This window comes from Quercus suber, unplaced genomic scaffold (genome assembly GCF_002906115.3).
Source record: "Quercus suber isolate HL8 unplaced genomic scaffold, Cork oak 2.0 scaffold_110, whole genome shotgun sequence".
In the NCBI taxonomy this organism is placed as follows: Eukaryota; Viridiplantae; Streptophyta; class Magnoliopsida; order Fagales; family Fagaceae; genus Quercus; species Quercus suber.
The window spans coordinates 379,624-394,324 of NW_027069575.1; the positions used below are offsets into that span (position 1 = coordinate 379,624).

The 14,701-nt window shown below is 33.6% G+C and overlaps 1 protein-coding gene across 1 annotated transcript; it reads right to left on the reverse strand.

Annotated features, from left to right (window-relative positions):
- Positions 1-2,281: 2,281 nt before the first annotated feature.
- On the reverse strand, positions 2,282-3,013 carry LOC111984322 (14 kDa proline-rich protein DC2.15). Its single transcript, XM_024015943.2, has one exon. The coding sequence runs from the start codon at positions 2,921-2,923 to the stop codon at positions 2,543-2,545; it is 381 nt and encodes a 126-aa protein (XP_023871711.1). The 5' UTR covers positions 2,924-3,013; the 3' UTR covers positions 2,282-2,542.
- Positions 3,014-14,701: the final 11,688 nt, after the last annotated feature.

A 14,701-nucleotide genomic window follows, 5' to 3' on the forward strand; every position in this document is an offset into this window, starting at 1 on the left:
CGGTACATAAAAAATTTTTTTTTTTTTTTTTTTTTTAAGTTTTGTAATTTTCGAATTTTTGTTAGGGTAGAATGGTAACTTATTTGCATTAATTTATTAGTATTATTTGTTTTCTTAGTATGTAATAGTAACTTTTAAGCTTTCTATTTTTTATATTGTGTGTGTTTGTTTTTTTTTTTTTTTCTTTTACTTGATACTAAAGTCTAAAACCATGAATAATTAGTTTTGAATTAAGGAAATGTTTTATGGTAAACTTTATATTTATTATAATATATACACACATACATACATGTATATATTTATTTTTAAATATAAAAAAATAGCGGTAAACCCGACGGTATATTATCTCATCTGCTGACCAGCCTGCTGATATCTTCACCAAGTCTCACCCACCTGGTCGTCTTCGAGATCTTATATCCAAACTCCAGTTGGCTTCCTCCTTGCCACCTCGAGTTTGAGGGGGGATGTTAGTGTATAGATTAGCCCATTGGGCTTAGCCTAGTATATTACTTGTACTATACTTCTATTACTTGTGCTGCACACATACCTAGCGTATATAAAGGCTCTCTTTTGTACATTGTTACACACATAATATTATACTGACTATTCAGTCATTCTCTCTCACCTTATATTGTTAACAATTATAAAATAATTTTATTTATTTTCCTTTATACTATTCCCAAATAAGATTACTTACCTTCCATTTTTTTTAATTTTATTTTAAAACATCAATTAAAATGACTTAATTCTATTCCATTTCATTACTTAGAAACATTCTCTTCTATTCTATTCTTTTATAGTTTACACATTTTATTTCATTACATTCTTTTATGAACTCCGAAACAAGCGTAATAGTTGAGTTGTAGGCCTTGAATGATGGGATTTATCTTTGTATTTAACATAGGATTCAAGCTGTAAAGATAAAGTTAAACGCAGGACTGGTTCAAACTACATTAACAGTGTCTATTTTTCAATTATGAGGGATTGTAGGAACAGTCATGCAGAGTCCTGCAAACGTAGATAAAGCATTGCTATACGGATTAGGGAGCCAAACCGCGAACATAGATGGTATGGCGAAGCTTACTGATAATTTAATAGAACCCAAAGCAACTAAAAAATATCTTAGGTAAAATTGAACTTTATACCCTTAAAATGGGGTGTGTGCGCGTGTATTGAATTGAGTGGAGATGATGCCTGTGTTGTTCCTATTTGGGTTTGGGTAGCAACACTGAATGGGTTTGTGGACAACCGTGACTGTTTGGTGTGACAGCTGATCGTTTTTGGTTTCTATAGGGGTTGGAGTAGCGACTTCGGGGTAGAGGATAATATTTTTTTTTTTATATAGATATGATGGGATTTTTTGCATGGTATTTTTGTTATATTAAATGATAGGATGCTAAATTGCTAATAGACACAATCTCATAATCAATTTAATTAGGATGTTTCTTTTTAAAAAAAAATAATTAAGACGTTGATGGTAAAATTTTAAAGTGTAATATATATGCTACAAATAGCTTTGGATGGTAATTTATATTTAACCCTGCTTTTAGACTTTAGTGACTAGTTAGCTCATGAGGATAAAATAGAATTGTGCTTAGTGCTCCTCCTGCTCTTCTTCTTCTTCTTCTTTTTTAGTATACCTTTAAATGTCCAACAATTTCTCTAAAATAGAAAGAAAAAAAAAATCTCATGAATAATGACTATCTATGTTTGAAAAGTCACCATTCATTAACAAAAGATTTTTTTTTAATTTAAAAAAAAGAAAAAGAAAAAGTAAAAAAAAAATGCATTTGAAAGAATAAGTAAAGAATCTTAAAAAGAGAATAAAAAAAATAATGAAGAAATGATATTTTATTGGATAGAAAATCTATTGAAAAATATATTTGAAAAACTATATAGGTAAAATGAATATTTAACTTTTACTCTTTAATTTAGGAGAAAAAATGAGATTAACCCCATTCTCTTATTCGATGATAAAATTTTTTACTAATTAAGTTAACTAAAACTCATGAACTTGTCTATTGAGTTAATTATACAAAAATAAGTGAATCTGTTAGTCCTCCTCAAGGTATTACATTGATATTCTGGCAACAAATGTGTGTTTGAATTTGGAAATTAGCAAAATTTAATGATTTTCTATCACTTGACTTATAAACATCAAGATGTTTCAAATTACCTTTAATTCTTTGAGATTTCCAAAGTTGAATAGCCGCAGCACTACATATCTAAACTCAATTGAAAGAAAACTGAGAAAGAGAATATTCAAAACAAATGCATAATTTGAAAAAGAAACTAAATTTTGATAATAAACACACATGAAGACAAACTTGCCCATGCAGTTATTTGAACAAATCAGATTTCAGCCCATCTGAGTAATTGGTAATAATAACTACACCCCACCCCCATATAACAAATTGAAAGAGAAAAAACAAGACAGAACTCCACTAAAGCCACCAAAATACACACAAGCCAACAGCAGCAAGACACCCCAACAGCTAAGGACACAGTGCAGAACAAATTGGCAACCCAGAGCCCTTATACTCTATTGACATTGGAAGCCAGCAGGAACTGTCTTTTGGCAAGCACTAAGAAGCAAACTAAGTGAAACAGGCACATTCAAGTTAATCCCAAGCACATTGGCCTTAATGGCTGTGCAAAGACATAGTGCAGCTTCAAGGTTAGTCAAGCCTGTAAGCAATGCACAACAGTTGCTGGTAGGAGGGGTTCCCAACTGAAGGTTAATGAGTCCAAGAAGGTCCACACAAACTCCAAGCTTCAATGTGTCTTTGGGACATGCGCCTGCAGTAGGAGCAGGAGCTATTGGAGTGGGGTTGGGGTTGCAAGAATTACAAGCACTAGAGAGTGTTGAGTAGAAAAGGAGAGAGATTACTAGAATGGCTGCTGAGAGCTTTTTGGAAGCCATTGCTAGCTAGCTTGCTTGAGTAGTTTAAGGGCTAATTGGATGCTTTTGTTGGAGGGAAGAAGGGTCTTTTTAAAGGAAATTGTGAGGCGGATGTTGTAAGTTTGATTGAGTGGAAGTGAGTGAAAACTTAAAAACGACGATATTGCACCAGTTGTAATTTTTTGTATGCTAGCATTCGGAAAGCTAGCTAGCTACATCTTACTTGTTTCCTAGTAGAACGTGCATTAAATTATTTGATAGTAATATCAACGTGCATTAAATTATTTGATAGTAATATCCTCGAAACTTTCTACACTGTATTACAGGTTATGGGCTGGGCTTGATCAGTCAAGGCCCTGTCCAGATGGTTAACCCCACGGGGTCAGAGCTGCATATTAGTGACTCACTCCCATTCAGGTCCTGCCTTTCCATATAATTTATATTATTTATATGGGATTTTTTTCTTTAGTTTAACTTTTTTATGGTTAATTAAATAAAAAATTTAAGAACAATTTGATAAAAATATATCTCAAACTCCACTTAAGCCTTCAAAATATGACACTCTCCTACTAAATTACTAATTCATGTTTTCAAGATAAATTTATTCAATTTTTTTTTTAAAGAAAAATTACGACACTGGACAAAAAAAAAAAAAATCATCTTCGTACATGCAAAGTTGTGTAATGAGGCTGGTATATATATACACATTTTCAAAAACTCAAGGTTAAAAGTAAAAACCATAAAATTAATTAATTTTATGTACTTTCAAAGTAAAGCTAACATGTCATTCCCTCCTCTTACCATAATTTTTATTCAGTAGAGCTATTATTATGTAAGGAGAATAACATTGTTGTATCATGCATCAACATACTTGATAATCACTCAAATTCAAGTATTAAAACTCAAAAGATTGATAGCTAAGAACAATAATACAACAACAACAACAAAAAGTTTTAATCTCAAAATTTTGGGGTCGGTTTTGGATCTTCAATAAATTAATTAATGTTGGCCACATTTATTCTTGCCCTCCATTCTAGTTTATTTGAAGTCATGCTCTTTGTTATTTCCTTAATTGATAAGTCATTTTTTTTCTTTTAAAAAATTGATAAGTCATTTTTTATTACTTCTACTAATATAATTTTAATTTTTTCTCAACTTTTTTAATTCTTTCAACTTAAATCAACTCACTCTTTTTTTATTGGTGCATTAATCGTTTTTCTCTAAATAATCAAACAATCTTAAGCGACTCTTTCTCTCATCTTTTCATCAATAAGAGCTACTCCTATCTTTAAGCAGATTTTCTCATTTTGGCTCTTATCTTTCTATGTATATTCATTTATTCACCTTAATATTTTCATTTCAACTACACTCATTTTATAATTATATTGCTCCTTAACAAATAGAATAATGTCCCACTACTTAAAAATTCATGATAGTTTCCACTGTTTATTAGAATATTACTACACTACAGAGTATTGTTTGATTCTCCAAGATGAACAACCGCACCACCTTGAAGGTTGGTTAGTGCCCAATAAGGTCCTAAGTACTCTTAACTCCTGAAAACTACTCCATATCACCGAAAATTATCGTATGCACAGGTGTATGGATCGCCCCCTCTCATTGAAATGCATGGAGGTCCACATTTCAGTGAAAGGGGCACCATAATCCTGGAAGATACCATCACTCACGAGTTTACTATGCCAGTACCCAAAGCATTGAGCGGAGCCCACGAATAATTTTTGCCCTATTTGCACAGTTCCCTTGGAATGTTTGGAGGAACTAAGAGGTTTTGCTAAATCAAGCAAGTTGCTGCTAAGACATGTTCACTAATGGCTTCCAGCTCTTTAAGTTGTGACATATGTGTGAACTTGTTCCCTTGTCTTATTTCTTGTCCAATATTCCGGTTTTTTTTTTTTTTAATATATATTCAATTATTGATAGCAATGAGGTCGAGAACGCGGTTAAGGATCACATGCAATGGATTCAATTGTCGCGTGTCCGTCCAGTATTTGATGGAACTGCAAATATCTTCTACGGTGATTGAAGTGAACGTTTTAACGTGTTGGATGGGAAAACAAATCTTAAACTTTTCTATAAAAGCAATAACTCTAGATGACTTTCAGATGAATTTCATTACGAGGGAAAATTGTTTTAGCTGAAGCTTTGAGTGTGAGTGCATGTATGTACAAATGGAAAACTTGAATAAGAGACGGAACTAGTCAGGGGCAGTTTGACAATTGAGCCCAAAATAATTATTTTTGGCCCCCCTCCTCCTAATAAGTTACAAATTGGCCCATGAAAATGATAAAATCTAACTGGCAAACAACTATACTACAACATCTATGTTACTGTGTTGGTTGTTTCTTACTCTTTCTTCTTAGATCCAAGCTATTTTTTTATGAGTGTTAAGATTGACTATTTGAATTTTCGTGAAAAAGATATGACTATTTTTGTTGAAAAAAAAAAATGAGCAAAAAAAAGAAGAAGAAAGATAGATGAATACAAATTACAAACCAAGTTAATGTACTTGTAGTGAGTGAGAGGGGAGTGCATGGGTGGCCATTAATCAGTGTGTGAGGTGGGATGGCAAGTGTGTTTGGCTATTAATTTTTAACTTAAAATATTTAATTTTTTTTTTAACTTACTACTTACTAGTTGGTTGTTTATTAGTAAATTAGTTTAATTTTATGTGGGGCATTCTAGAATTGAATAGTCGTGTTAATAAATTCGTGCTAATGTATAGTGTACAGTTATTAGTATTACAAATTTTATTATATAAATTTTATAAATTCATGTATCATTAATCTAAAGAAAATTAGGATTGAAAGCGAGATTGTTGCAAATTTTAGTACAAAATCAACTATAGATGATTTTTGTTATTTAAAAGAATGTTGAATTCTATTTTTAAATTATTAATTTAAAATGTATTAATAAACGGTTATTTTGTTTCTCCTCTCTTTTATTGATATTTTCTTAACATTAAATATATGCTCATTTGTATTTTAAAGAATTTTTTTATTATTAAGGTTTTAGCCCCCCTAAATTTTGATTCTAGTTCGTATTTACTATTTAAGGAGAATTCTTAAGAAGCAGCTGAAAATGTACAATTACTATTAAGAAAATCTCCTTTATTCTCGAAGGAAAATGTAATCCATGACATAATCTAATTTTTACCATTGGGCGAAGTTTCCACAGTCATTGTTTGTACTGGGGGAAAATGCCTAGCACATTGTCTTTTCCTATATGAAATTTCCAAATAGAATCTCTTTCATTGTGAGGATTAAAAGAAAGGAATATCAAGGAAATTTGGAATAACTTGAATTGACTTTAGGGAACTAAGAAATCACTCCTTTTTTTTTTTCTTTTCTTTTTTTTATATTGTCTGTTTTTAAGTGGTTGTAGGGAGTCAAATTGTGGCTTCTCAACAATTCCTCCTCCCAATGACACTTCCATTACTCGAATTCATGACCTTGGCTCTGATACTATTTGTTAGACCATGAGCTATGTCATTCTACCTCAAAATCAATTGATAATGAGAAAGATACACTCAAATTTTTTATGATATTCAAAATCATGACACATAAACTTATTTTTAGAGTGGTTATAGAAAATCAAACTGTGGTCCCCAAACAGATATGATAAGAGTTATACACTTGAATCATATTGGCACAAAGTAACCCTAACTCTAGTGCTCCACATGCGCATGACATTGACGACAGAGCCAGTTATGGACCACAGTGATCGACATGGAGCATCACCCAAAAAGTAAGTGGTATCTGTTTTTTGCTACGTACGGTGAAAGATCTTCAAGGACTTCATGCCAAGAGAATAGTAAGAATAAATAATTGCTTGGCAGCAATGTACTGCATGTGTCAATTAATATGGATATTTAATTCCTTAAGTTTCCCATTGATGTATTGCTTGGCACTTGGCAGCAATGTTTTGCATGTGTCAATTAATATGGATATTTAATTCCTCAAGTTTCTGCCACCGCACATTTTTAGTGCGCTAGTCACTCTATAAGTATAAGTACTTGTAGAGTGTGAGGAGTAAAAACCGGAATTCAAGTTTTCAGGAAAGCGTCACACACATATATATTTAAATTAGGCTATAATAAAAATCCTATCTTGTAAAAAAAAAAAATCCTCAAGTTTCCCATTGATGTCAAGGGTTAATATATAGTTGACAAATGAACAGTGAGAGTAAACGATGCATCTGAATTTAATTTCTCCGGTCTCCTTCCTATTGGTATGCTCATTAATACCGAAGTAAATTTTCCCCTTATTTTTCTACGAATACGTACACTTCAAATAAATACCTAGTTGGAGAGAAAAGAAGAATAAATGTACATATCTACCAATTGTACCATTATCTTCATGCAGACCTTTTTTTTTTTTTTTTTTCCTTGAGAAACAAACACACACACAAGAGAGAGAGAAAGAAGTTCTAACACAAAAGCACATCGCAACTTCATTCAAAAGTCATGGTAACTTTTAAGAGAGAGTGGGGTAAGTTATACAACACACAACACACTCTCTTAAGTAATGTGGAACAATTACCCATTTGATTGAGTTAACCATTTGATTTCAATCATATCTACTACTATTAGGAATCTCTTAAATGCTTTACCCTCCTTGATGTAGGAAAATATACACAAAAGAGGGAAAAAGCTTCCTAACTCTGCTGAAATAAAGGAAAAACAATAACTCAGTGTAGAAAAGGAAAACACAAAATAGGAAAAAAGCTTCCTACACAAGCGTAAAGGGAAAATTTTCCCTTTGGCACAATAACACACATCAAGAGTTTTTGTTTTTATTTTTAATGCAAGATAAAAATTCTACTTTAGCCTAATCTAAGTATATATATGTTTGAAACTCTCTTCTAGAAACTTAAACCCCAATCCTTACCCCCCACACTCCACAAGTACTTATATTTGTGGAGTGACCATTGCACCAAAGGTGTGCGGTGGTCACACACTAAGAGCTTTGACTCATCTTGGTTGTTAGCTTTTAATTATTCAGACACTTAAACTTAACAATATAATAATAATAATAATAATAATAATAATAATAATAATAATAATAATAATAATCAAGCATTTAAGTGTTTTTTTTTAATATTATTTCAATTGATAATCCTATATTTTACACAATTGATAGTCCTATATTTCAATTGATAGTCCTATATTTTTTTTCCCTTTTTCTCAATTTCTTGATATTTCAATTTTATATTGTGGGTTTATGTTATGAATCCAAATTTCAAAAAAAAAAAAAAAAACTTTGAAAATGGATAGAAAGTTGAATTTTACCTATATTTTTAAAAGCAATCAAGACAGTGAGATATATATATACAAATTTGCAAATAAATTGCTACGCTTTTAATATTTTCAAATTGATTTATTTTCGCAACTTACTTTATAGTATTAACTTAGATGTCTAACTATAGTTTACATTTATATTAGTTTTTGTATGACACTTATAGTCATTTATAATTGTTTATTTATTTTTTTGTTAATATAGATTAATAATTTTTTGGTTTTTTTTTTATTGTAGGGTCTGGCTTTGTAGCCCAAGCCCAAGAAGGATGGATTACGAGCCCAATGAACCCCAGACAATGAATTTGTAGAGAGTGGGCGAAAGAGCTGGACTGGTTGCGAATTAAACAGTGATTAGTTATGATGTTTAAGGATCCATTTGACACAAGATCACGCTCCTCTTGCTTAACAAATGTGTGTCCGAAGAGATGTGTTATTGGATGAAAGATGATTACAACTCTTGGAGCTACAGTAAAATTATCTCCTCCTCTCTTTTTTCTCCCCCTCTTTATTAGAGACCTCTTCTACTTATATAGCACCTTCTCACCTCATCTTCATCGTCCACTTGTTCTTTATCTAAGCATCCACTTGAGTGCATGTCCCATCAGGTATTCTCTTTACCTCTCCGTGAGTGGTAGTAGTTGAGACTACACTGTTCAGGGGTCTTCTCCACATTAATGCGGCCAGAAAAGCAGTTGCAGTGCATTTAATGCGATGGTGGCAACTTTTCCTTGAGATATTTTCTCGTCCTTATCATCCGCAGGTATGCCCAGAGCTTATCTTTGTCGTTGGGATTGCCAAAGAGTTCATTCGGACTTTCCATTTGTGGGCTTGGTCAAGACTATTCGCGTCCGAGAAGTATAACCTCTTCGGACAAAAGGTGACTTCTTCGGATGTTACTCTTCCTACACTTCTGGGTCGGTTGCGTTCAGATGGATTCTACCCCGACCCGCTATTCCTCTTCGGACGTAGAGTACTCCTCAAGACAGGGCCCCCGGCCCAATAGGTATGTCTGGGCTTTTGCCCCCCCCCCCCTTGCCTTTCAACCTAAGCCCAAACAATATAATTGTTTTAATGTTGAGATGGGAAGGTAATCACAACACAATTGTACATTAAGTTTCAGGCTAATGATGTAGGTCACAGTTAAGGAAAAACAAGAGTCAAATAAGTAAAAAAAAAAAAAAAAAAAAGCTATCCTCGATCCTTACCAAGGATGTGTTCTAATACAAGTCTTTCTTAGGTTTTCTTAGTTTGCACACTATTCTTTCTCTTTTTTCCTTACTTTCTTCCAAAAAAAAAAAAAGTCCCCCCATTTTAGAACTTCTTTCTTCTTATATAACCTACTTCTTTGCATCATGACCTTCCACGTGTACGTCCCAAAACTCTCCCTTTGATACTTGTCCCATCGAGGCTCTATTTAAGGTGATAGAAGGAGTTGTTAGCTGTAAAAACACTATTCAGGGATCACCTCTTCATTAATGCAACGGATAAGTTTGCTACAAAGCATTCAATGTGGGGGTGGTAGGTATACCCTTTCAGGTAACTTCCTACAACTCCATTGTTCCTTCGCTAGAGTGTTACCTCTTCTCTTCGGGTGCTCATAAGACCTCATGCCTCTTTCCCATCCTCTACTCTGGTAGACCACCTTCTTGGATCTGAGGCACTTTACAAATGGTTTGGTGAGGAACGTCATGCTCTTTGTCCTTCTCGGTCCTCGGACACCGTATATATATATATATGAGCTGAGTTCAAGTTATACCTAGTATAACTTTTAGCAATGTTACACCATCCAATAACTTGTTACAAAATTTATATTTTTAAAATCTCACCATTGAATTACATGTTTTATATGTTTTTAACATTCTTGCCAATTTTCATGTCAATTGGATGTTATTTGTCATTCGATCCATAAATTCATTTTTTATGCATTATTTTAAATCACAAAAATTTGAATTTAAACAATTGATTGATGACATGACTATTAATCTTTGATTACCATGAAAATTTGCAAGCATGGAGAATATACGAAGATAATATAATCTAGCAGTGGATTTGTCAAAATTCGCATCCAATTAAAAAATATTGAGTGGTGTAACATTACTTATAATTACACCGGGTGTAACTTAAACTCAACCCTCTATATATATATATATATATATTTGGGGGGTGGGGTAATTTATGTCTAGAGAGCACCCTTGAACATCATGTGAATTGAGGCTTCCGGCTTTGCTGTCTTTTATCTGTGGCTTTTCACTGCGTGTGGCCTATGACTATTCATATTCATATAGATATTAACCCCTCGCAGATGCAGACAAACAAGTGAACAACTACAGGCGAGATAAAGTGCTAAACCAGTAGTAAAGAAAGAAGTAACTAGCAAAAGTATGAACAATTTTCACTAATTTGCAATTAGTGCAATACTATTTTTATATAGGGCTACTATCGATATCATTCTTATTATACTCACTACAAAACGCGGGGCCTTTGGGCCGCGTTTTCTTGGGCCGCGTTTTAAAAAACGCGGCCATAGATGTGCTACAGACCGGACCTGAAGCCCCGGTTTATAAACGAGGCCATAGCCTATCCTCCAGCCTCAGTCCTTTTGGAATTGGGCCGCATTTTCAACGCGACCAGCTATGGCCCCGTTTTAAAACTGCGGCCCAAAATCTGATGTAAAGCCGCGTGTTTAAACCGCGGCTTCAGCTAAGGATGAGGCCGCGTTTTCTAAACGGGGCTTCAGGCCCAACCCTATAGCCGCATGTTAAAACCGCAGCTCTAGGGTTTGTATAAAAACAAAAAACAAAAATCAGACAGCCCTCATCTTCGAAATCACTCAGCCTATTTCGAAAACCCTATTTCGAAATCACTCATCCCAACCGACTCAAAAACCCCTATTTCGAAATCACTCTGCTCTCATCTCTCAAAAACCCGATTCCATTCATCCTCAACCTCACTCGCCATCGCCGACCCACGCACCATTGCCGACCCACGCACCATCGCCGTACCACTTTCTGAGATCGATCTTCAAAAAACTCCGGCGACTTGTCAAGCACCTAGTCTGCGAAGGCAAGTTTCCCCCCTTTTATCAGTCGTTCCTTCATATTTCTATTGTGTGCATTTTTCAATTTCACGATCTGGGTGTTCGGGTTGCAACTTTTAACTTCTCTTGTTTATGCTTCGATTTCTAGGGTTTTGAATGTCACCCCTACTTCGGTAATCCGAGGTATTTTCGAGCTGAATAGGAGGACTCCATACAAGGTATGCAAGTATTCCCTTCTTAAATGCTTAATTATAATTTTAAATTACAATGTTTTACTAACTATGGTTCGGGTAGATTGCACACACCAAAACAACTTGCATAAATTGTTTCAGTTTTTACTTGTTTGATAGGATTTGGTGCTTCTGTAGGAAAACTTCTGTCTGATTAAGGAATTGCATGAAAATGTGTATTTGAGGCTGTATAGGTTAACGGAAGTGTATGTGAGGGCCAGATTAGTTGAGTAAGGGTTGGCATTTGGTAATTGACCAAATTTAGGTCACGCATCTTTTACACTATGCTTGGTTGGGGGATGGAAAATGGGGGAGAGAAAAGTGGGGAGAAAAGAGTTTTTTTTGTTGTTTTGTTGAGAGAGGGAAGGGAGGTGGATTTTGGTGGGGCTTGGATGTTTTATCCTTGGGCCCACCAAAAAAAATCCCCCAAATTGGGCAGAAAAAAGGGAGAAAGAGGAGTGGTAGTGTTGTCTTAATTTTTTATTCTCATTGTTTGTCTTATTAGTTTTTGCTGCCACTTGCTTGAATGTATAAGTAAAAATAACACAGTTTCTTACTTTTTTTTTTTTTTTTGGTAGATTTTTTAATTAAAAAAAAAAGAAGGCAGAAAATATTTTGCTATTTATCTTTTATAATTGATAACATTCAGCTATTCAACTCAAAGCTTTGTTGATCTGGGTAAAAAGTGACTTAGAGTAATTAATAATATGTACAATTCCCCTACTACATAGCTAATTTGTCTTTAACTTGTGCATGCTTAAATATCTAAAGCAATGTAGATGTTTGTGGTACTAAACTCTTAACTTCCAAGGATCTGTTCACAAATGATGGACATATTATACCTGAGCACTTATTATCTCTAACTAATGCATAAATCAATATGAACTTTGTAATTCTCATGCCTATACTGGTTTTTTTTTTTAAGAGAACCATCTATAGCTCACAATATGAATGGAATAAGAATAACAAATTCTTAAAAAAAATATAAATTATGCAGTAAACAAAGAAGCCACTGAATTACCAATTAGAGTAAGTACTGGCTTTGCAATGCCCCAATTTATACTATCTTCCCTTTGCCCTGCTCTTCATCATTTATTGGCCAACAATCTCTTCTTTTTTTCTTTCTCTTTTTCTCTATATCAATTAAAACATGTTAGCACAAAGAAAAAACAACAAAATTAAACTTTATGTGATATACCAGAACATTAATAGTGAAACTAAAACAAATCCAAATATTTAATTAATAGTGAAACCAAAACAAATCCAAATATTTAATTAGACTGTAAAAAGGGGAAACTCAATACAGATCAAACCAAAAAAAGAATCAAACAAAACCCATAAAAATAATTAAATAAAAATAAATAAATAACCCATCTGAGTTTCTCATAAAAGACCTTAAAACACAACAAATATTTCCAACATACTCAAAATAGGTCTTTAAGTGCACATCACAGGGTCCAATTTTGATGACTAATGCCTCCCTAAAATCCAAAAAAACCCAATTTTAATTTCTTCACAATTAAACCTGAATAGCTTTGTGACAAAGTGTACTTGTAACATGTATGTGACGGAAAACCTGTAAAATAGAATTCATATTAGAAAATATTGAAATGATCATATAAAATGAGTCAAGAATAATGAGAGGACTATGGTTGGAGAGGTAGTTGGGGCGACCTTGGAGGTAGAATGCTTGACATGTTTGGTGGAATAAAAAATTTCAAAGTGAATGGGAGCAAAAGAAATAGAGCCAGCAACTTAGAATTCTCCAAAAGAAACTTAGAATCTACCAAGATGGATGCGTATCTCACTGCCACTATCTCACTGCCACTTGCATAACTATGATATTTCTTTATAGGAAAAAATGTAAAAACTACTATAAATTTTACGTATTTTTTTTATGTTAAGAGTACACTTAACTTTATACAGCTTACTTAGTAAAAAGACAATGAGGCCAAGGACAATGGGATGTCCTTTTGCTCCGAAGAGACGTGCTAAGTGGTGAGCTCCACACCCTAGAGCACCAGCGGATAATGTTGCACACGCTCTATTCAAACCTTTGCTGAGGGTAGCACCTAGAAAGGAACAAAAATAAATATGTACATTAATTGTTGCTTAGATATTTAACCATGTAAATGATGGTTTGGTTAATCTTGCTAGTGACTTAAATAGCTTATCAACAATGAATTGAAAGACAACTACCACTGTTAGCACAGCCCACACTCCTGAAACCCCAAAACCATTATAGAGAGGTCTCCAGTAGTATAACAAGGACAGCAGTGTGAGAGTCAGTCCTACTTTTAGTGAGTGCATGACTCGTCTTGGGTCGTCTTGTCCTAGCTTCTTTGTTGGCCGTACAAGGTTTACAGCGATGTTCTTGAAATTCAAAGGCAGAGCCTTAACCCAGTCCCAAGCAAGGGCTAAAGGCCCAGCCTTCTCTTGTGTTGCTGACTTTGCATTAACTGATGCAAAGGTTAATTACCAAGTCAAAAACCCCAAAGCTAAACTTTTTGAGGTGGTTTTGTATTGTAAGTACGTAAAGCGAGGGTGAAGAGAAAGCTAGATGCTTGGAAGAAAATGGCTTTTGGTCAATAACTTTTCAAAATAGTTAATCACTAAAGAGATAGGGCGAAGATATATAGAAAAGTTTCCATTAACATAGTTTTATTTATTTGTGGAGTGGAATTTTTTTGTTTTTTTTTTTTATATGTCTAACATTTAATAGTGGAAAACATTGTATTTATTTATTGGACTTAGTTTCCACTTCCCATCCACTTCATTAATTGTATTTCTTAATCCTTTGGATTCAAACTCTTTTATTCTAGTTTTCCATTAAATTTCATGTCTTTTTGTTTACTAATTGTCAACGTTACTCTACCTATGAAATTTGTTGTGTGATTGTGTGTCATAATTAAATGATGAGCGAAAGCATAAAAGAGAACACACATGTTTAAGTGATTCGGCCAGAATGGCTACATATTATTATAAGTACTTGTGTTACAATGAGTTTATTTATTACAGAATACTTGACTATCCCTAACCTAAGGTTAATATGCTTGTTCTACAAGTATATGAGTCTACAAAATTGGTTTGGGCCACTTGGGTCATAAATATCTAACACTATCACTTGGTTCTTTTGTAGTCCATTCTTATTCCCCTTGTTTAGGATTTGGAATTGAATCATAGCAGTCTAATTAGCAAAAGACATGTACAGTACT

What these genes read in the sequence shown, in the direction of transcription:
- LOC111984322 (XM_024015943.2), bottom strand. Translation starts at nt 2,923, where the DNA reads ATGGCTTCCAAAAAGCTCTCAGCAGCCATTCTAGTAATCTCTCTCCTT.